Source organism: Nicotiana tabacum, chromosome 4 (genome assembly GCF_000715075.1).
Source record: "Nicotiana tabacum cultivar K326 chromosome 4, ASM71507v2, whole genome shotgun sequence".
NCBI lineage: Eukaryota > Viridiplantae > Streptophyta > Magnoliopsida > Solanales > Solanaceae > Nicotiana > Nicotiana tabacum.
In genome coordinates, this window is record NC_134083.1 from 68,077,731 (window position 1) to 68,100,087 (window position 22,357).

The 22,357-nt window shown below is 41.4% G+C and overlaps 1 protein-coding gene across 1 annotated transcript; it reads left to right on the plus strand.

Annotated features, from left to right (window-relative positions):
• Positions 1–9,254: 9,254 nt before the first annotated feature.
• On the plus strand, positions 9,255–10,340 carry LOC142179964 (uncharacterized). The gene has a single exon (XM_075250869.1). It carries the CDS (start codon positions 9,255–9,257, stop codon positions 10,338–10,340), a length of 1,086 nt encoding a protein of 361 aa, XP_075106970.1.
• Positions 10,341–22,357: the final 12,017 nt, after the last annotated feature.

Sequence of the window (22,357 nt, forward strand, 5' to 3'; positions counted from 1 at the left end):
GAAGAAAAATTAAAGAATCGTGTTATTATCTGAACATGTGGCACGTGTTAGAGGAATTAAGCTGAGGCTAGTAATAAAGATCATGTTTAGGCTATGTGTCGATATTTTAGGGCCCATGGGGTCGTGATGCTGTTGAATTAATTATTCTAAAATATACATTTCACACCCAGTAATAATTGTCTATTGTGAGGATATTTATGGGATTGAGCTGCGCAATGCAGCAGGCCATTTGGCTTTATATATGTTATTATTAAATGGATCGGAGATGCCCGCCTGCAGCAGGCCAGAATGGCTTTATACATTATTATTGTTCTGGATGGGGTTGCCCGCCTGCAGCAGGCCTTATTGGCTTTACTATTTTATGGATCGGGGTTGCCCGCCTGCAACAAGCCTCATTGGCTTTATTATTATACGGATCGGGACTGCCCGCCTGTAGTAGACCATATTGGCTTTATATCACGCTTGGGCTGAAGGAGCCTCTCCGAGAGTCTGCACATACCCCCAGTGAGCGCGGTCGACTTATAGCGCTTGGGCTGAAAGAGGCCCTCCGGAGTCTGTACACCCCAAGTGAGCGTAGATGATTATATATATTCGGGATGGATTTCTCAGGGCATGGACTTGCCTTACTTACTGCTTATATATATGTTTGGGATGGATTTTCCCAGGGCATGGACTTGCCTTACTTATTTATATTGTAATAAATTTACCTGGACATGGATCTTGTCCGTATCATTTACATTTGAGGATAAATTACCCAGGGCTGGATTGGCCTTATACGGTACTAAATGACTGACTGTCAGTCGATGTGTATATATATACGGGTTGGAACACCCCGGGGCTGGACTGGCCATAAACTGTACCGAGTGACCGAATAATGGGTGACCAGTATCTACAGGAGGTCTTGCTATTGAGATGTCATATTCCTTATATCATGCAGTATTGATCTATTTCACTTGTACTAAGTTTATTTGTTGAACTTGAAAGCATGCCTACATTTCTATACCATTATTTTTACTGGACTGTACCTGCGGAGCTCATCATTTCTTTCAGCCCAGAGGTTAGTCTTGTTACTTATTGAGTTAGTTGTACTCATACTACATTCTGCACCTCGTGTGAAGATCCAAGTGCTTTCGAACACGGAGATTGTTAGATTTCAGAGTACTGTTAGTTGGAGACTATCAAGGTAGCTGCTTGGCGTCCGCTGACCTTGTCTCTCCTTCCTTCAGTTATTGTACTGTTCTATACTTTCATACAGTGGTTTTTATCAGTCAAACATTGTATTCACATTAGATGCTCATGTACTCAGTGACACCGAATTTTGGGAAAGATATATTTGAAAATTTGAGATTTCTTCCGCTGAATTTAATTATTTTTGTTTTCAAATTTAAAAGAAATGGCGGTTTATTGAGATTTTTGGCTTGCCTAGTATTGAGATAGGCGCCATCACGACAAGTGAGATTTTGGGTCGTGACAAGTTGGTATCAGAGCCTAGGTTACATAGGTCTCACGAGTCATAAGCAGGTTTAGTAGAGTCTTGCGGATCAGTATGGAGACGTCTGTACTTATCTTCGAGGGGCTGCAGAACCCTTAGGAAAAATATCGCTTTCTTGTGAATTTGCTGATTCAGAAAACTAAATTTTTGTTATTCTATTCTCTCACAGATGGTGAGAACACGTACTGCCGGATCGAACGGTCAGCCATCAGTGCCACCAGTTAGAGTCGCGAGAGGTCGGGGCCGTGGTAGAGGTTGGGACCAAGGTAGAGGTCAGGATCAAGGTCGAGGTGTAACTCGCACCACAGTTGGACCAGCACCTGTAGTACTACAAGTTGCTCCAGGTCAGGAGCAGATCCCAGATATAGCTGAGCCGGCAGGATCATCTCAGGCACCAGTTGTGCCCATTGAGATTCTAGGCCTTCAGGAGACTTTGGCCCAGATATTGGCAGCCTGCACTGGTCTTGCTCAGGTGGTTTCGGCTTAGGCCGCACCTACCGCTTCTCAGGCCGGGGGAGGTACTGATACCACCGTTGCCCGTACTCCAGACCAGGTAGTACAGGGACTTCAGATACCGGGGGCACTACCAGCCCAGCTAGTTGCAGCTGCTCAGGCCCCAGTAGTTCCTGTTATGGCAGATGATGAGCAGAGGAGACTTGAGAGATTTGAGAGGCTTCGACCTCCACCATTTAGCTGTACTGAGTCAGAGGATGCTCAGCGTTTTCTAGATAGGTGTCAACGGATGCTTCGGATAGCGGGTATTCTGGAGACCAGTAGGGTCTCATTCACTACTTTTCAGTTTTATGGGGCTGCACTCACATGGTGGGAGACTTACGAGAGGCGTAGGCCTGTTGGCGCATCACCCCTTACTTGGCAGTAGTTCTCCGTGGTCTTTTTGGAGAAGTTCGTGCCTCAGTCCCACAGAGAAGAGCTGCACAGACAGTTTGAGCAGCTTTGCCGGGGTGATATATCCGTGATGCAGTTCGAGATGAGATTTTCTGAGTTGGCTCGTCATGCAGTCTGGTTGGTTCCTACTGATAGGGAGAGGATTAGGAGGTTCATTGATGGCCTCACATATCAGCTGCAGTTACTTATGACTAGGGAGAGGTTATCTGGTTCCACTTTTGACGAGGTGGTTGACATTGCTCGACAGATAGAGGTGGTCTATAGCCAGGAGCATGGTGACAGGGAGGCTAAGAGGCCTCGAGGTTCGGGAAGTGTTAGTGGGGTGCCTTCTGGAGGGCAGTTCTACCACAACAGGGGTCGTCCAGTTCACCGTGGTGCATCATCCAGCCATGGTTCATATAGTTCTCATCAGAGTCACTCATCTCTTAGTGCACTTCCATCTCCGAGTACGCTCCGTGCACCATCAGTTCAAGGATCATATGTACCAGGTCCTTCTGGTAGTTATTTTGGTTCCCGAGGTCCGCCTCAGAACTCGCCACCATTCTTCGAGATTGAGTGCTATAAGTGTGGAGAGCTGGGCCATGTGAGGAAATATTGTCCCCGCCGTACGCGAGGTCGAGTTCAATAGAGGAGTCAGGCTACTACTTCTGCACCAGTTGCTCCACCACCCGCTCAGCCAGCTCAGGTAGAGCTCAGTCAGCTAGGGGTCGCCCAAGAGGGGGAGGCCGATCCGGTAGTGGTCAGGGCCGATTCTATGCTTTTCCTGCCAGACTAGATGTTGTTGCTTCAGATGCAGTGATCACAGGTATTGTCTCAGTGTGCCACAGGGAGGCATCTATATTATTTGACCCAGGTTTCACATATTCGTATGTTTCATCATATTTTTATTCATTTTCTGGATATGCCCTGTGAGTCCTTAGTTTCACCTGTTCATGTACCTATGCCGATGGGCGATCCTATAATTATGTACCAGGTGTATCGGTCGTGTGTAGAAATTATTGGGGGACGAGACCATAGTTGGTCTTTTATTGCTTAGTATGGTCAATTTAGATATTATCTGGGTATGGTGAGATATCAGATGTTTTGTTATATGGCCTTGGGCTAAGTGGGGGAGTCTGCTATCTACGATTTGATTGCACGATTAGGTGTGGTATTGGTTTTGGTCCGAGGCATACTTATTGATTAGTTATGACTTGCAAAGGTTGAGATCGGGGATGGCTCGAGTAAGAAAACTTCTTGAATGCGGGTTATATTGCACTTTATGAAAAATCATGAGATGATTAAATTGTTATTTTGAAGGATGTAGTGCACACGGAGTATGAATTTGATTAGTGGTGTTAAGGCAGAGTTACTTCTTTGGGGGCTTGTGTCTTTTGGCCCGTTCGGGCAGTGTAATTTAGATTTGAGCATACTGGGTGACTTTCGAAAGGGTTATAATGGATTCAAAATATATATGTGGCAATTGAATTTTTTTTGGGATTCGTATATCACTATAATCAGTTATTTACATTGGATAGTGTCAAAACTTGCGGTAATTATGTATGACTATGGATTCTACATTTTTATATAAGAAAGGAAAGAGAAATAATTTTTAATTTCACATAAGGTATTTCAGAGTGAGTGTTACGGTTGTGGTACTTTTGTGATGCTTAAGAAGAATACAATGGCTTATGGACCTTAGGACAATGTGGTTTTATGTTGGGATGTCTTATAGTGAGCTTTGGGTAAGGGTAGCAGTTTTGTGATAAGGAGAAACGTCAACTTGAGGGTAATTCAGGAGAACCTCGGAGAAAATAGGACCACTGGGTAGTAGGCTAAACCAGTATAGTAATGGCATGCTCTGTTCTTTTGGGTAATAATGATGTGGAAGCTTTACAGATGTTCATTAGTATTACGGTACTCTCCTGGTTGATAGACTGTTGATATTCAAATTATTGATATTATTGGCACGTGAGTTGTCCGTGCATGTTCAGATATTGATACGATAACACGTGAGTTGTCCGTGCGAGTGATGTTAATGTGAGCTCTAGAAGAGCTGGTTACTGTTATTAAACTTGTGTGTATTGGTACTACTATATATAATGTGCTTATAGCATTACAGTTGTGGTGGTGCTTGTTGAACTTAAAATACGGTTCTCTACTTTGAGACATTTTTCATTTTTGGGTGCAAAGTTGCGAGTTGTGTAGTATGTTAAGTGATTATATCTGGGGTTATGGTTATGGCTTGATACAGCTTGTTCAAACTCATACATCGAGTAGATGTGAGATTCAGGTTTTCTGAATGTTAGAAATTGAATTCCAAAGTTTATGGGCTAAGATTGAAGTAATGATTTTCAATTATGTTGTGTTGTCAGGCTTATACAATTTACACAGAATAGGGTAACGTGGGATCACCCTGGGTACGTGCATGGTAAGATAGAATAGTGATTTGATGGCTTGGACTCTTGGCATGTTCGTGGACGAACGTATGTTTAAGCGGGGGAGAATGTAACGACTCGGCCGGTTGTTTTGAGTATTACAGCCCTGTTCCCCCATTTTCTATTCAATTTATGCCTTATAGTTGATTTATGACTTATCAGGGTAGTTGGTTTGGGTCCGGAAGGAATTCGGAGTGAAATGAGACACTTAGTCTTATAATTGAAAATTTTAACTTAGAAAAGTGTCCGGATGCGGATTTATGTGTAAACGACCTCGGATGTGAATTTTGATGATTCCAATAGTTTCGTATGGTGATTTTACATTTCGAAGCGTGTCCGAAAATTTTTTTGGAGGTTCGTGGTGGAATTAGGCTTGAAATGCCGAAAGTTAAAATTTTTGGGAAGTTTGACCGGAGGTTGACTTATTTATATCGGGGTCGAAATCTGATTCTGAAAATTTGAGTACCTCCGTTATGTCATTTATGACTTGTATGCAAAATTTGTTGTCAATCGGACGTGATTTGATAGGTTCCGGAGTCATTTATAGAAATTAGAAATTTCAAAGTTCATTAGGCTTGAATCTATGTATGATTCGTAATTTAGTATTGTTGGATGTGATTTGAAGGCTCAATTAAGTTCGTATGATATTTTAGGACTTGTTGGTACATTTGGTTGAGGTCCCGGGAGCCTCGGGTTTGTTTCGGATGGTTAACGGATCAAATTCAGACTTAGAAGAAATAGCTGAAGTTTCTGCCCTATGCTGCAATCGCACATGCGCAAATTCTATCGCAGGTGCGAGCTCGCAGAAGCGAGCCTGGCAAGCACAGATGCGCAAATAGACTATGGGGCAGTGGTCGCAGGTGCGAGGGAAATTTCGCACCTGCGTGAGCGCAGATGCGGAAGGACGCGCGTAGAAGCGGCCTGCGCAGGAGCGCAAACAGGCGCGCAGATGCGGGCAAAGGCGCAAATGCGGGACTTTTTCCGCACATGCGGTTATGAGCACCTAATTTTTGACTATATTTGAATTTGTATCACCTTCTACTATGTAAATATTTTCAGAATTTAATATATATTTTTTACCTTTGTTACACTTATATATATAGAAAAATTATTAATAATATATATATATAGAGAGAGAGAAAAATTATTAATAATTTAAAAGGTCAATTATTACTATTAGTATTATTTTTATCTTTATTTTTAAATAAAATGAATTAAAAACCGAAAATAAATAAAAATTAATTATTATTATTATTATTTCAAACAAATTTCGGTTGGGAATTAAAAAAATAGGAAAAGTAGAAATATAAAATTAAAAAGTAAAAGTAAAAGTAGGTTGAAATTGTTTAATAAAAAAAGTAAAAGAAAGTGAAAAATTAAAAAAATAAAAGTAAAAGAATGTGGAAATTTTAAAAATGAAAAGTAAAATAAATTTGGAATTAAAAAATAAAAGTAAGGGTATCTGATTTTTTTTAAAGAAAAGTAAAAGTAAGTGGGAAATAAAAAAAAAGTAAAATAAGTGGGAAATAAAAAAAGAAAAGTAAAAAAGTGGGATTTTAAATATATTAAAAGTAAAAAAAAGTGAGAAATTAAAAAATAAAAGTAAAGGAAAGTGGGGAATTATTTTTTTTAAAAAAATAAGAAAAATGGGAAGTGGAAATTCTTTTTAATTTAAAATAAAAAAATAAATAAAACATAAAAAATATTAAAATTCTGAATTTTTTTTCTATAAATAGAAGAGAAATGTGATGAAAAAAGTGAGAGAGAGAGAGGAAAAAATAGGGAGGAAGGAATTGAGAAAAATTTATTTTCTTCTTCTAGGATAAGGAAATTTCTGCTCGTGTCATTCTTTCTTCGGCTTTCTTTCGAAAAATCCAGCATCTTCACCACCCCAAAACCACCAACCCTTGACCACTTTTGAGCCATCATTAACCCCTAAAAAAACAAAAATAGCCACTCCCCCCCCCAAAAAGCTCCAAAAATAACCACTAAATCGTCAGTTTTGCAAGGTCGATTCTCGATTGAGGTTGCAAGTTGAGATTTGCCGCTCGAGTTTTTCGTGGTCCGAAGGGTCCAGTTGAGAGTTATCCGATCATTGATTGGTTGTAATTTAAATCCACAATCAACAATACAAAGGTTCACTTCTCTTTCTATTTTGTTTTTTTTCTAATTAATATTTTGGGTTACTCTGTTTTAATTTAACTTTGAGTATGATATGATCGAGTTCGCATCTGAGTGTGCTATGATTAATTTGTTCTCATGTTGAGTATTTGTTAAAATTAATTTATTGTCCTTTTTAGTAGTTCATATGGTTAATTTTATTGATGAATATGTATTAATTCGTTACTTTTCTTGTTTATTCAATGAAGTAATGGCTTTCCATTTTAGTATGCTTTAGTTTCATTTTGATCTCCTATCTTAGTGACTAAATTGGTCCTGCCTGTATCTATCTTTTCCTGCCATAAATTTAGTCTAATTTCAAATATTGGTTAGCAGTAAAATTATAAGAGATTAGGTTGGACCATGATTGGTGTAAGACTTTAATTGGACTTCCCTAGCGTATTTATGGGCTAATTGTTGCACATGACCAAAAACAAATAAACATTCACAAGCTAGCGAACTTTTTTCATAATTAATTTACTTCATTTCTTCCATAACAATATACATACCTCATGACCTTACAATAATGTCAAAATTAGTAATTGAATAATATTCGAACACCGTAGCTTGATTTAGGCGCGATTAATAATAAATCATCGTGACTATTGGTACGGTTCCTGTGGCATAGTCATGATACGTAAACCCCAATTCAAGTGCGTATTTCACGCGACTTGATCATAACTTCGCGGGTGCGTTTCACGTGGCGCGGTTTGCAATGTGTACCAAAACGACAAGTGTGCGACATCGCGACTTGTTCAAATAAATTCCATAAATATTAAAAAGCGGTAAAAGACAAAAATGCACAATAGGTTTAAAACATGCAATAAATCAGATAATTACACCAAGTATTAATTGTTAAGCGACCGTGCTAAAATCACGAAACTCGGGACTGCCTCACACCTTCTCCCAGGTTAACAGAATTTCTTAACCGGTCTTCTATGTTCGCGGACCAAAAATAAGAGTCAAATTTCCTCAATTTGGGATTCTAAAATAAATCGGTGACTTGGGACACCATAAATTATTTCAAGTGGCGACTCTGACTGAAACAAATAAGCCCATTTCGAATAATGTCACTTTAATTGGAAAAACTCCCTTATCCCTTCGGGAAAAAGGAGGTGTGACAGCTCTGGCGACTCTGCTGGGGAATAAGAACCCAGAATCTCTGGTTCCGGGTTCAGAATTCGAGCTTAGAATAGCTTTTATATTTGGCTTTTTTTTATTATCTGATTTTTACGTGTTTGAGCCTAATGTGCTAAATGCCGCTTTTTACCGCTTTGATATTGCTTGAACTGTATATAAATTGTTACGAAACCCTCTTCTCTCTGAGTCTTCTAAATCTTTTGGGAAGTGTGCGCTTCGCGTGGCTTCTTTTCTATTAGAGTCATACCCTAATTTTAGAACGAGGTTCGGACAAGTTGCAAAGCCGGTGAAGCTTCTGTATTCCTGGTACGCTGCCCCCCCCCCCCCGGCTCGAGTTGTCTGCTCGGGTAAGCCAGGTCTAGAACAACACACCTAGGATCTAAACCTAGAATAACATAGCCTCATGCCGGATCCCTAGTAGGAACGTTTATTTGCATCACGTGCATTTGACTTTGGGGACTCAACATAGGGGTTGGGTCCGTCTAGGACAGGTGTACCCAATATATTGGACCATCTTGATGCATTTTACGTGTTACTTGTGCATATGTTTGTTTCGGTTTGCATGTTGAGCGGCTTCTAGAATAGGGAAAGGGAACCAAGAAAAAACAAAGAGTGAGGTAGGAAAAAAAAATTACCCGGTTTTGAAAATCCAGGTATTTGAAAAATACTGAAACTCTGAAAAAAAATAGTCATTTTCAAAATAACTCGTGTTTTCCTATTGCTCCAAAATCTACCGAACTATGCGGGTCTGATTCTCACCGGATGTGAGATACGTAGGCAACCCCTATCAGATCCGACCACATTTTTTCAAAACTAACCAAAATAAGAACCTTTTGAAACATGATCATCACCCGGGGTCATTCTTGTCAAAATAGCCTTAAAATATTCTCCTGGAGCGCCGGAAGGCTGTTTTCACAAGAATAGCCACAATGTAAACCCAAGTCAGTCTTTTCTCCTATAACCAACCTCAGTTGGCAGAAACAACCCTAAAAACTTTCCTCAAATGCTGAAAGGGCCGTATTTGCAAAAAAAAAACCCTTTTTGTTACGAAATTTACTGATTTGGATTTTTAAAATTAACCACTTTGTGTTTTTGGAAAATGTGTCGGTTTTGATTTTTGTCCTCAATTTGTGTGCAGAATGAGCACCGTTGAGAATGTACCTTTTCGGGTCGTAGATGAGATTCCAATGGGACTCCACATGTGGTGGAATGACCCGGGGGAGGTCATCAAGCTTTATGTGACAAAGGCTTTAGGTGGGCTCACCGGGCTTCTGAAAATTAAACCAAGGGTTGATATAATTGAAGCTTTGATACCGTTTTGGGACCCGACGCACAATGTTTTCCACTTCTCTAATTTTGAGTTGACCCTTTTGCTAGAAGAGATGGCAGGTTATGTTGGTCTTGATGGGAATCTCAGGCATCAATATCCAGTAGCACCAAGACCTGTAACTCCTCATATGTTTTTGGACCTTTTGAACATTAGCCAGCAGGTTAAAGATGGAAATTTGGCCAAAGGATTTTGCACATTCCACTTCTTATACAACCGGTATAGGGATCCCCGAGGATTTGAGGCTCCGGACAATGGTTTGAGTCATCAGGGAAATAAAAACAAATGGGAAGCACGCAGAGGTTTAGCCTTCGTAGTTGCCTTTTTAGGCTCTCTGATATGCCCAAGGAGTGATAGACATATTGAGCTAGGACTTGCAGGAATGGCTGACTTTATGGTCAAAAAGGCCAACGGCACTCTTATACCGATGATTCTCGCAGAAATCTATCGAGCTCTAACCGTATGTCGAGCTGGGATAAAGTTCTTTGAGGGTTGCAACTTGCTTTTGCAAATGTGGCTGGTGGAACATCTTTGCCATCGCCCGAGGTACATGAACTACGGTCTGACCGGACTCGATTGCATTGAAGAATATGGAAACCGGATAAATAGCCATGAGTTACCGGAGGGTACTGAGGCTTGGTTCGCGTATTTGGGTTTTTTGACCGCAAACCAAATTGAGTGGACTTTCAGTTGGCTCACAGTCAACGAGGTTATTTACATGTCTGCCGGAGTGTGCTTTCTTTTATTGATGGGACTTCGGAGTATTCAGCCATATGCTCCGCATCGAGTCCTACGCCAATTGGGAAGATACCAAACAGTCCCTTATGATGAAGATTTGAGTCCACAGGTTATTGAACTATGCCTAAAAGCCGCATTCCCAGAAGAAAAGGTTTGCTAGATTTGGCACAAATGTAGGTTTCTGGAGCCACAGACTCAAGTACGGGATTGTTCCTCGGGTGAAGTAGAATCTAACTACACAACCTGGTATGGTAAGAGAGTTCGAGTCGATCAAGAGACAGAACAGCCCGCCAAAAGACCCCATGTCCAACAATTCACTGATGGAGCGCGAGAACAGTGGGAATATCGGACCACCGTAAGCAAGCTAGAGGATCAAATCCAAAACCTCAAATTTAACAGTAGTTTGCAGGCTGCCGAGGATGAAGGAGAAAAGAAAAGGTTGGCCCGAGAAAATGAAGCCCTCCGAGCTCAGATTCAGAAAATGAAAATAGTTGCTGAAAACCCGGTAAAAAGCGAAAAAAATGAAAGACTCATAAGCAATCTGAGGCGGAAAGTTCATGATTATGGGTTTGATTTGACAAAGACCGAGGATGAATTGGCAAAAGCTCGGGCAAAATTGGCGAATAATGCAGAAGAACGAGCAAGGTGTGTTCAGCATTTAAAGCAAAAGAATGATAGAGGGGTCGCGATCTTAAGGGAAAAGCTGACTAATCTCGAAAATAAAATGGTCCAACAGACAAAGGATTTCAAAGCTGAAAGAGAGCATTGCTATACATTGATTTCCCGATTGGAAGAATTCATACAACAATTGCAAGATCAAAACCATACGGCCACACAAGTGTTGGAGGCCCGGTCTCAGCAAATTGGACGCTTGCTCCAAGAAAAGGGCGTCATTAGAATGAGGATTAAAGAAATAGCTGATTACGTCGCAATGAAATGCCATGATTGCGAATATATGACCAGGTCCATGTTCTTTACTTCTATGATGACTTTTGTCCGTCATGTGATGGATGATTTAGAGTACCTTCAAGAAGAGATTGCATGCAGGCCCACGTCGAGATCGACTGATGTACCACGGGGCCCCGGAGTAGTATTAGAGGCTCTTATGTATTCCTAATTTTTTTATTTATTATTTTTGGCTTTGAGTCTGTATTTTACCTTTTCGAGACTTTTTTTTTTTGAGTATGTATGTTTAACCATCAGTGTTTCCAAAATCTTTGTAATAGAAAAACCCAAAAAGATTTTATTTAATGAAATATTGAAAAAAACCAAAAATCAAAATTTTCTTTTCTTTAATTCTGCATTTATTTCCTGAACTACGTAATGATCTGATTCATGCGGCGTCATGATACGTAGGCAATCCCCATCGAATTCGATCGTAGCTATAGACAATCTGAGTGAAAAATAAAGAAAAAGAAGGAAAATTGAGTGAACAAGAAAGAAAAAAGAGTGAAAAATAAAAGAGCAAAAACAACAATATGGGAAGGAAAAAGAAATAAGGATTCGAAATTTGAGAAAAGAGATAGTAAAGCCGGGATAAAACATACATCCGTTGCAAAGACTTTTAGAAACATTTAATTGTTTAAGTGCATTGTTTCCCCAATATGCGATTCCTTATCTGTTAAATATCTCAAACTAACTAGGTTGTTGTGTGTGCAAATACAAAGGTCCTGTTTAGGTGGTTGGTTTTTGTGGTAATCTGGCTTTCCGTCCTTACTTCACGAGATCTAAAGGCAGTGTTCCTATGGCCTCTGAAAGTCATCTACCAATCTGAGGATAGTCCTGTATCGGCTATTCCACAGTCAGAGTCTGCAGCCACTGAGGAAAATAGGAGGTTGCGCGTCCGCATATTAGAAATGTAGGACGCTTGGTCTAATGGCAAAGAACCGCCCAGTATAATCCCCGGATTTCCAGAACTGCTTCCCAGGACGAGTGGAATCTCTAATGTCCCCATCCCCGTAACAAACCCATTCATCCCGTTTGGGTACCCCACTATATCGGCCAATTTCACCGGTATACCTTCTGAGGTTCGCCCCCAGGCACCGTTTTCAGGGGTACCTTCTACATTATTCACCGCACCACCAGTCTCTACTACGGCACAACCAACAGTTTCCAGGCCATACTTCGAGCCTTCAGCTTTCACTTTTCAAGTCCCGTAATTTTAGCTAGACAACGCTCATGTTACCCCAAGCTCTTACCCTCAGCACCCGCAGTTTGAGTCTCCTATGGAACATTAAAGAGCTATGAGAAACCTCGAGCAAGAAAAGATGGTTCGGAAGATGAAAAGCCTCGAAAAAGGTCTAAAGAACATGCAAGGCCTGAGTGGCCAAAAGAGTGTCTCCTACTCCGATCTGTGTATGTTTCCTTATGTTCATTTGGCCATTGGTTTTAAAATGCCAAAATTCGAAAAGTACGACGGGCACGGAGACCCGATCGCTCATTTGAAAAGATATTGCAATCAGCTGAGAGGGGCAGGTGGAAAGAAGAACTTTTGATGGCCTATTTCGGGGAGAGCTTGACGGGAATTGCGTCAGAATGGTACATAGATTAGGACATCTCCCATTGGCATATATGGGATGACTTGGCCTGAGATTTCGTCATGCAATTTCAATACAATATTGATATAGCTCCAGATAGGAATTCTCTAACCAATTTCAAGAAGAAAATCGCGGAAAGCTTCCGTGAATATGCTATCAAGTGGCGTGAGCAAGCATCCAGAGTGAAACCGCCTATGGATGAGGCAGAAATGGTCAATGTTTTCTTGCAGGCCCAAGAGGCCGATTGCTTTCAGAACATGATGTCTGCAATGGCAAACCTTTTGCAGAGGCCATAAAAATCGGAGAAATGGTAGAAAATGGCTTGAAAACTGGCCGAATCATAAGTCAATCTGCTTTGAGAGCCACCTCCCGAGCCATTCGGAACGGCTCGGGAGGTTTAGCAAATCGAAAGAAGAGGGAAGAAGGAGCCATGATGACTTCAGGTTTGAGAGGCCCCTATCGATCCCGCGATCATTCTTACCTGCCTTCCAGAACCCCACAACACTACTACCCCCATGAAGATGCAGCATATGCCGTGGCACCGCCTCCCTATGCGGTGATGAACGCCCAACCTTATACACGGCCACAACAACACTACAACCAAAATCGAGCTCCACCTCACAGAAATAACCATCCTTACCAAGCTCCATATAAACCCCGTCCCCCACAAAACAATTACCAACATAATACACGCCCTAGTGAGCATCCTAGAAGAAACGACTTCACCTCTATTGATGAATCCTACTCTAGCCTGTTTCCAAAATTAGTCCAGATGGGTCTATTGCAACTTGTGCCTCCAAACCGGCAAAATCCAGAATCTCCATCATACCGGCCCGGTACTAGGTATGCCTATCATTTAGGGGCAGAGGGTCTTGATACGGAGGATTGTTGGACTCTCAGGAGAGCCGTTGAGAATTTGATAGAACAAAAATGAGTGGTGTTGAGGGACAAGGAAGTCCCCAATGTGACTAATAATCCATTACTGACTCACAACAACGGGCCGGTCATTGGAATGATTTGTGATGATAAAGAGTTTTATCCAGCTTTGAAAGCTATCATCGCCATTGTCGATTCAGAGGCAAGACCTAAAGTGGCAGTGAAACAAGCCAGAAATGAGAAGAAAATCACTCTAACTCCTCAAGTTGCAGAAACAAATACTGGGGCAGCACCTGCTAAGGACGCAATTCTCTATGTTCCTAGGGCCCGAAGGAAAGAACAACTCATGTTGAACACTCCCAAAAGATTTGAGCAGAGGAAAATCACGCTAAATGTTCCAAAGTTATATGTGCCAAAAGGGACTTATGTGGCGCAAGGGCAGGTAATTTCACCAAGGCTGAATGAGCCCGTGGTTATTAGCCGCGCACCACAGAGCCCTATAAGAGACCCCATTGCAGTCCCCTGGAATTATAACAAAACAGTGGTTACTTACAAGGGGAAAGAGATTATGGGAGAGGTGAACGAAATGAACCAACTTAGGAAGTACCACAACCCAGAAGAGCAAAAGATGTTAAAACTGAGCAAGGATAAATGGTTTCCGCCTAAGAAGCCTGTGAGTTCTGAGGAAGCAGAAGAGTTTTTCCGAAAAATGAAAACTTCGGAATATGCAATAATTGACCAGCTCAGGAAGACTCCTTCCCAGGTTTCACTTTTATCTCTTTGTATTTAGTCAAATGAATATCAGAAGGTACTCCTGAAAACATTGAACGAGGCATATGTCCCGGTTGAAACTTCAGTTGAACAACTGGAAAGAATGGCTGAACAATTCTTTGAAGTTAATAGGTTTTCCTTTAGCTGTGATGATTTGCCCCAAGAGGGAGCTGCCCACAACAAAGCCCTTCACTTGACTATCAAATTAGAAGGTTATTATATGAAGAGAGTCATGCTAGATGGTGGGTCAGGGGTCGACATTTGCCCTCTCTCAACACTCCAGAGGATGAAAATTGGAACAGAAAGAATCCGACCAAACAATGTATGTGTGCGCGCTTTTGATGGTGTCAAACGAGACACAATAGGAGAAATTGATTTGATTTTGACCATTGGCCCTGTGGATTTTGAAGTAACTTTTCAGGTTCTGGACATGGATACGTCATATAATTTTCTCCTAGGAAGACCATGGATTCACGCTGCAGGAGCTGTGCCCTCCACTCTTCATCAAATGGTCAAATTTGAACATGAAAACCAAGAAATTGTTGTCCACGGGGAGGATGAACAGTCCATTTACAGGGACCCTTCAGTCCCATGTCTCGAAGCTAGAGAAGGAAGTGAGCACATTGTCTACCAAGCCTTCAAAATTGTGATTGATGATCAATGCGAAGAAGGATCCCCGTTCCCTCAACCTTGCTTATCTAATGCCTCGGTCATGGTCGCCACTGAAATGATTAAACATGGGTACAAGCCCGGAAAGGGGCTCGGGGTATATCTACAAGGCATCATAGAGCCCGTTACGTCAACCGCCAATGAGAAGTTCTTCGTCATAGGTTTCCGAGGTACAGAGGCCGATAGAAAAATGGGCTGATGAGCGCAAGAAAAATGGGTGGCTCCTACCTCATCCCGTTCTGCATCTCACCAAGTCATTTATTGATCCCAAATATGTAGAAGAAGAAGAAGAAGATGAGGCCTTCACGGCTGAAGAGATTGAGGATATCTGTGAAGCCATGAAACGAATGCTGTATGAGTCCCACATGGTCCAGACGGGGGAAGGAACGAGCACTGCTGAGGTGTCATACATGGGGCCAAATACCAAGCTTCAGAATTGGAAAGCTACCCCATTCCCTGTCAGGCGGAAATCCCGGTAGTCCTGTCTTGCCATCTTTTCTACATTACGAGTTACTTCAGGGTGTAACTCGAATGTTTTTATTTTATTGTCTTTTGATTTCAATGTAAACCCTCTTATCTTCAAGTCAATGAAATGAAATCAATATTTCATCATCAATGGATGTTTCCTTTTTCTTTATTCTAATTTTGCTATTTTTCTTATCTTTTTCTTTTCAGTTCTAATAATGCAGACTTAAATAACATGACATGCTTTCAGACTTCATGCCCAGATCCTAAAACGTTGTCTAACTGTGAAATAATGAATCAAGATCCAGAATATGATGAAGATGAGGCTTTTAGGGAAATAAATCGAGAATTGGAACAATTTGAGAATAAGCCTAAGCCAAACTTAAAATGAATCCGAGCCAGTTAATTTGGGCAGTCCAGAAGAGGTCCGAAAGATAAGCATTCACACCGATGAAAGAACTAGGGATGCATTGATCCAACTTTTGTTTGAATTCAAGGATGTGTTTGCATGGTCCTATGATGATATGCCAGGTTTGAGCATTGATTTGGTAGTACACAAATTGCCAACTTATCCCGGTTACCCACCCGTACAACAAAAGCAAAGAAAGTTTAAAACGGAAATCAGTGATAAGATCAAAGAAGAAGTCACCAAACAATTAAAAGCTGGTGTGATTCGGGTGGTACGATACACCACGTGGTTGGCTAATGTGGTCCCAGTGCCTAAGAAATATGGGAAAACCCGAGTGTGTGTAGATTATCGGGATTTGAACAAAGCAAGTCCTAAGGGCAACTTTCCACTGCCAAACATTCATATTCTTGTTGACAACTGTGCCAAACATGAGATACAGTCTTTCATGGATTGTTATGCTGGGTATCACCAGGTTCTGATGGATGAGGACGACGCAGAAAAGATGGCTTTCACTACGCCGTGGGGCACTTATTGTTACAGAGTCATGCCATTCAGTTTGAAAAATACCGGGGCAACTTACATGAGAGCCATGACTGCCATCTTCCATGACATGATGCACCGAGAAATTGAGGTGTATGTGGATGATGTGATCATTAAATCCAGAACACAAGAAGGCCATGTGCAAGATCTGAGAAAGTCCTTTGAGCATCTGCGCAGGTATGATTTGAAATTGAATATATCCAAATGTGCATTTGGAGTTCCATCTGGGAAACTTCTGGGGTTTATAGTCAGCCGGAGGGGTATTGAGTTAGATCCGACAAAGATAAAGTCTATTCGGGATTTGCCACCTCCGAGAACCAAGAAAGAGGTCATGAGTCTGCTAGGGAGATTGAATTACATCAGCAGGTTCATTGCTCAGCTTACTACCATGTGTGAGCCCATATTTAAGTTGATGAAGAAAGATGCAGCGATCAAATGGACAGATGAATATCAAGAAGCTTTTGATAAGATCAAAGAATATCTGTCAAATTCGCCAGTGTTGGTTCCACCCGAGCCAGGAAGACCTTTGTTCTTGTATCTGACAGTCTTGGAAAATTCCTTTGGATGTGTCCTGGGGCAATATGATGTGACCGGGAAGAGAGAGAAGGCCATATACTACTTGAGCAAGAAGTTTACCATTTATGAAGCCAAGTATACTTTGTTTGAAAGAACTTGTTGCGTCCTAACTTAGGTCGCCCATAAGCTCAGCCATTATCTTTTGGCCTACACCACATATCTCATAACTAGAATGGATCCTTTGAAGTACATATTCCAGAAACCAATGCCCGCGGGAAGGTTAGCAAAATGGCAAATCCTACTCACTGAGTTCGACATTGTCTATGTCACCCATACAACGATGAAAGCTCAAGCCTTGGCGGATCATCTAGCTGAGAACCCGGTTGATGATGAATACCAACCCCTAAGTACTTACTTTCCGGACGAGGAAGTAAATTCAGTTGAAGTAATTCCAGAAGACACCAATGATTGGAAAATGTTCTTTGATGGAGCTGTAAATGCAAAAGGTGTCGGGATTGGGGCAATTTTGGTTTTGCCCACCGGTCAGCACTATCCGGCCATAGCCCGACTTCGGTTTTTCTGTACCAACAACACCGCTTAGTATGAAGCCTGCATTATGGGCATGAATATGGCAGTTGATTTGGATGTGGAAGAATTATTAATCATGGGAGATTCAGATTTGATCATTCGGCAAGCCCAAGGTGAATGGGAAACTCAAGATATCAAGCTTATCCCATATGCGCAACATGTGGAAGATCTTAGCAAACGATTCAAGTCCGTCGAGTTCAGGTATATTCTTCGATTCCACAACGAGTTAGCTGATGCATTAGCTACTTTAGCCTCAATACTGTCATATCCGGGCAATGTCCATATTGACCAGCTGGAAATCCAAATTCGAGAAAGGCATGGTTATTGTAATACAATTGAAATAGAACCAGATGTTCAGCCATGGTATCATGATATCAAAAGGTTTATGAAAATAAAGAAATATCCCGAACAGGCTAGTGGAGACCAAAAGAGAACCATTAGAAGGCTTGCCAGTGGTTTCTTCTTGAGCGGAGAAATCTTGTACAAAAAACTCCAGATTTGAATCTCTTGAGGTGTGTAGATGCCCTAGAAGCTGAAAAGATCATGAACGAGGTGCATTCGGGAGTATGTAGACCTCACATGAACGGATATGTCCTTGCAAAGAAAATCCTTCGGGCAGGTTATTACTGGATGACCATGGAAAAGGATTGCTTCAGTTTTGCCCGGAAGTGTCATCAGTGTCAGATACACGGTGACCGGATTCATGCCCCGCCTTCAGAGTTACATCCTATGTCAGCACCTTGTCCGTTCATTGCCTGGGGTATGGATGTCATTGGGCCAATCGAGCCGAAAGCTTCAAATGGGCACAAATTCATCTTGGTTTCAATTGATTATTTCACAAAGTGGGTTGAAGCAGTCACTTTTAAAGCCGTCACCAAGAAAGTGGTGGTGGACTTCGTGCATTCCAACATTATTTGTCGTTTTGGTATTCCTAAAACTATCATTATAGACAATACAGCAAATCTGAACAGCCACTTGATGAGGGATGTATGCGAACAATTTAAGATTACGCATCGTAATTCTACCCCTTATCGGCCCAAAGCTAATGGCGCTGTTGAAGCTGCAAACAAGAATATCAAGAAGATCCTCAAGAAAATGATTCAAAGTTCTAGACCGTGGCATGAAAAGCTGCCTTTCGCATTATTGGGATATCGTACAACTGTGCGCACATCAGTTGGGGCTATGCCTTACTTATTGGTTTATGGCACTTAAGCCATAATACCTTCAGAAGTTGAAATTCCCTCTCTTCGAATCATTGTTGAAGCCGAGATCGAGGATGATGAATGGATCAAGGCCCGATTGGAAAAATTAACTATGATTGATGAAAAGCGAATGCCCGCAGTTTGCCACGGGCAGTTGTACCAACAAAGAATGGCCCGTGCCTACAACAAGAAAGTGCGACCCAGGAAATTCAAAGTGGGGCAACTCATTCTGAGACGTATTCTCCCGCATCATGAGGAAGCAAAAGGAAAATTTGCTCCAAATTGGAAAGGTCCGTACATTATAAGAAAACTGTTGCCGAAAGGAGCGTTGTACTTGGGAGACATTGAAGGAAATGACCCCAAAACAGCTATCAATGCAGATGTGGTCAAGAGGTATTATGTTTGACCCTTTTTGTTTCTTTGATCACCCTATTTGGAACCTGGAAGTTACTACGGAAAAGGAGAAAAAAAAAGAAAAAGATAAAAAAAACAAAAAAAAAAAAGAAAAAGTTCCTTGAACTACGTTTGGCTTGATTCCGAAAGGATACATAGGCAGCCTCTCTCTGGGGTTCAGTCACACCAAAACAAAAACCCAAATTCCCTCAAAAGTGAAACTGGGCAGATGTTATAATGGTTTGGAGATGGTTTTATCTGAAAGGTTCCAAAGTTGTAATTCAATCCAAATCCTTTTCAAGTCCTTCCGATCAATCAGCAAAGAGATTCAAAATGGGAGGATACAGTTACTCGGATCTGATACAACAAAATGAGAGAAATAAAATGAGAGAGTCTTATTGGTGAAAACCTCACGGGCACCATAAGGCGATGGTAAGCAGAGAAATTCGAAAATGAGAGAGTCTTGTTAGTGAAAACTCACAAAGAGCACTATAAGGCGATGGTGAGAAGATAAATGAGAGAGGCCAGCTGGTGAAAACCCGCAAAGGGCGCCACTGATCGAAAAGAGGATCCTCACTGTCACTGGCATCGACACAGTCCTGGGCAAAGTTTTTCAGTCTCAAAGCAAGAGTTGTGATGAATTTCTAAGAGTTGGACGGTTTACACAGATCATGCATCTAGTCCAAGAGGCATGTCATGTTCATTGAAGTCTGTATACACTCCAGATAAGTCCTTCTTTCTTTTCCCCAAAAGGGATACCTCTTGTCTAAATTCATTTGTCCATTCCATTGTTTGCTTTTCTTTGAATCCTTTTTGGTTTAACTCTGTTCTGAAACTAAGACAAAGAAGGGAAGGCAGGACTCATTTACAGGGTTCTCACTTGAGACAAGCCAATATGCAAAAGAAAAGGCACCCAATCTCAGCAAGGGCATCAAGTTGACTCCAACTGGCCATGTTGGCTGATGTTTCAAAATCAAAAACTGTTGAAAAAGGAAATTCAAAGTCAAATGCCCACAAGGGAAAAATAAAAGTTGAAAAGGTTAAGTCCCATGTGAATAACCATCATGGCAAAGTTCGAAAAAGCCAGAGGTTCTCCGAGGTTAGAAATGCAATTGATATTCAGGAAACAACCAGTTGCAATTGAAAAGACCCAGACCAAGTGATTGAAACAATCAAGGCCACAAAACCAACCACCATTTCAAACTCACAAATTGTTATTTGTTTGAAAAAAGAATTAGGGAAACAGGTGCAATCCAAAAGCAACCTTGCAAAAAGCAGGTGCAACCAAAACGAAATTACGCAAAGGCTAGAAACAGTTTTGTAGCAACTACTGCAAAAGGGAAGTCTTCTCCAAACTCTTTCCCGCATTTTACTCATTATCTTAAAAAAATATATGAAATTAAAAAGAAAGAAAAAAGAAATCATGGTAGTATAGGGTCTCCAATCCCTAGCTGCGTTTTCCAACATAGGGTCTCCACTCCCTAGTTGATAATTTTTAGACATAGGGTCTCCACTCCCTAGTCGCTTTTCCAACATAGGGTCTTCGCTCCCTAGTTGATTTTATTTTAGACATAGGGTTTCCACTCCCTAGTCATTTTCCAACATAGGGTCTCCACTCTCTAGTTGATTTTATTTTATACATAGGGTCTCCACTCCCTAGTCTCTTTTCTAACATAGGGTCTTCACTCCCTAATTGATGTATTTTAGACATAGGGTCTCCACTCCCTAGTTGATGATTTTCCAACATAGGGTATCCACTCCCTAGTTGATGATTTTTAGACATAGGGTCTCCACTCTCTAGTCTATTTTCCAACATAGGGTCTCCACTCCCTAGTTGATAATTTTTAGATATAGGGTCTCCATTCCCTAGTCTGCTTTTCCAACATAGGGTCTCCACTCCCTAGTTGATGTTTTTAGACATAGGGTCTCCACTCCCTAGTCGCTTTTCCAACATAGGGTATCCACTCCCTAGTTGATGATTTTTAGACATAGGGTCTCCACTCCCTAGTCACTTTTCCAACATAGGGTCTCCACTCCCTAGTTGATGTTATTTTAGACATAGGATCTCCACTCCCTACTCTCTTTTCCAACATAGGGTCTCCATTCCCTAGTTGATGTTATTTTAGACATAGGGTCTCCACTCCCTAGTCTCTTTTCCAACATAGGGTCTCAACTCCCTAGTTGATGTTATTTTAGACATAGGGTCTTCACTCCCTAGTCGCTTTTCCAACATAGGGTCTCCACTCCCTAGTTGATGATTTTTAGACATAGGGTCTCCACTCCCTAGTTGCTTTTTCAATATAGGGTCTCCACTCCCTAGTTGATGATTTTTAGACATAGGGTCTCCACTCCCTAGTCGGCTTTTCCAACATAGGGCCTCCACTCCCTAGTTGATTTTATTTTTAGACATAAGGTCTCCACTCCCTAGTCGCCTTTTCCAACATATTGTCTCCGCTTCCTAGTTGATTTTATTTTAGACATAGGGCCTCCACTCTCTAGTTGCTCTTCCAACATAGGGTATCCACTCCCTAATTGATTGATATATTAGACATAGGGTCTCCACTCCCTAGTCTCTTTTCCAACATAGGGCCTTCACTCCCCAGTTGATGCTTTTCCAACATAGGGTCTCCACTCCCTAGTTAATGATTTTTAGACATAGGGTCTCTAGTTCCCAGTCGCTTTTCCAACATAGGGTCTCCACTCCCTAGTTGATTTTATTTTTAGACATAGGGTCTCCACTCCCTAGTCGCCTTTTCCAACATAGGGTCTCCACTCCCTAGTTGATTTTATTTTAGACATAGGGTCTCCACTCTCTAGTCGCTTTACCAACATAGAGTATCCACTCCCTAGTTGATTGATATTTTAGACATAGGGTCTCCACTCCCTAGTCTCTTTTCCAACATAGGGTCTCCACTCCCTAGTTGATGATTTTCCAACATAGGGTATCCACTCCCTAGTTGATGATATTTTAGACATAGGGTCTCCACTCCCTAGTCTCTTTTCAAACATAGGGTCTCCACTCCCTAGTTGATGATTTTCCAACATAGGGTCCCCACTCCCTAGTTGATGATTTTTAGACATAGGGTCTCCACTCCCTAGTTTCTTTTCCAACATAGGGTCTCCACTCCCTAGTTGATGTTTTTAGACATAGGGTCTCGTCTCCCTAGTTGCTTTTGCAACATAGGGTCTCCACTCCCTAGTTGATGTTATT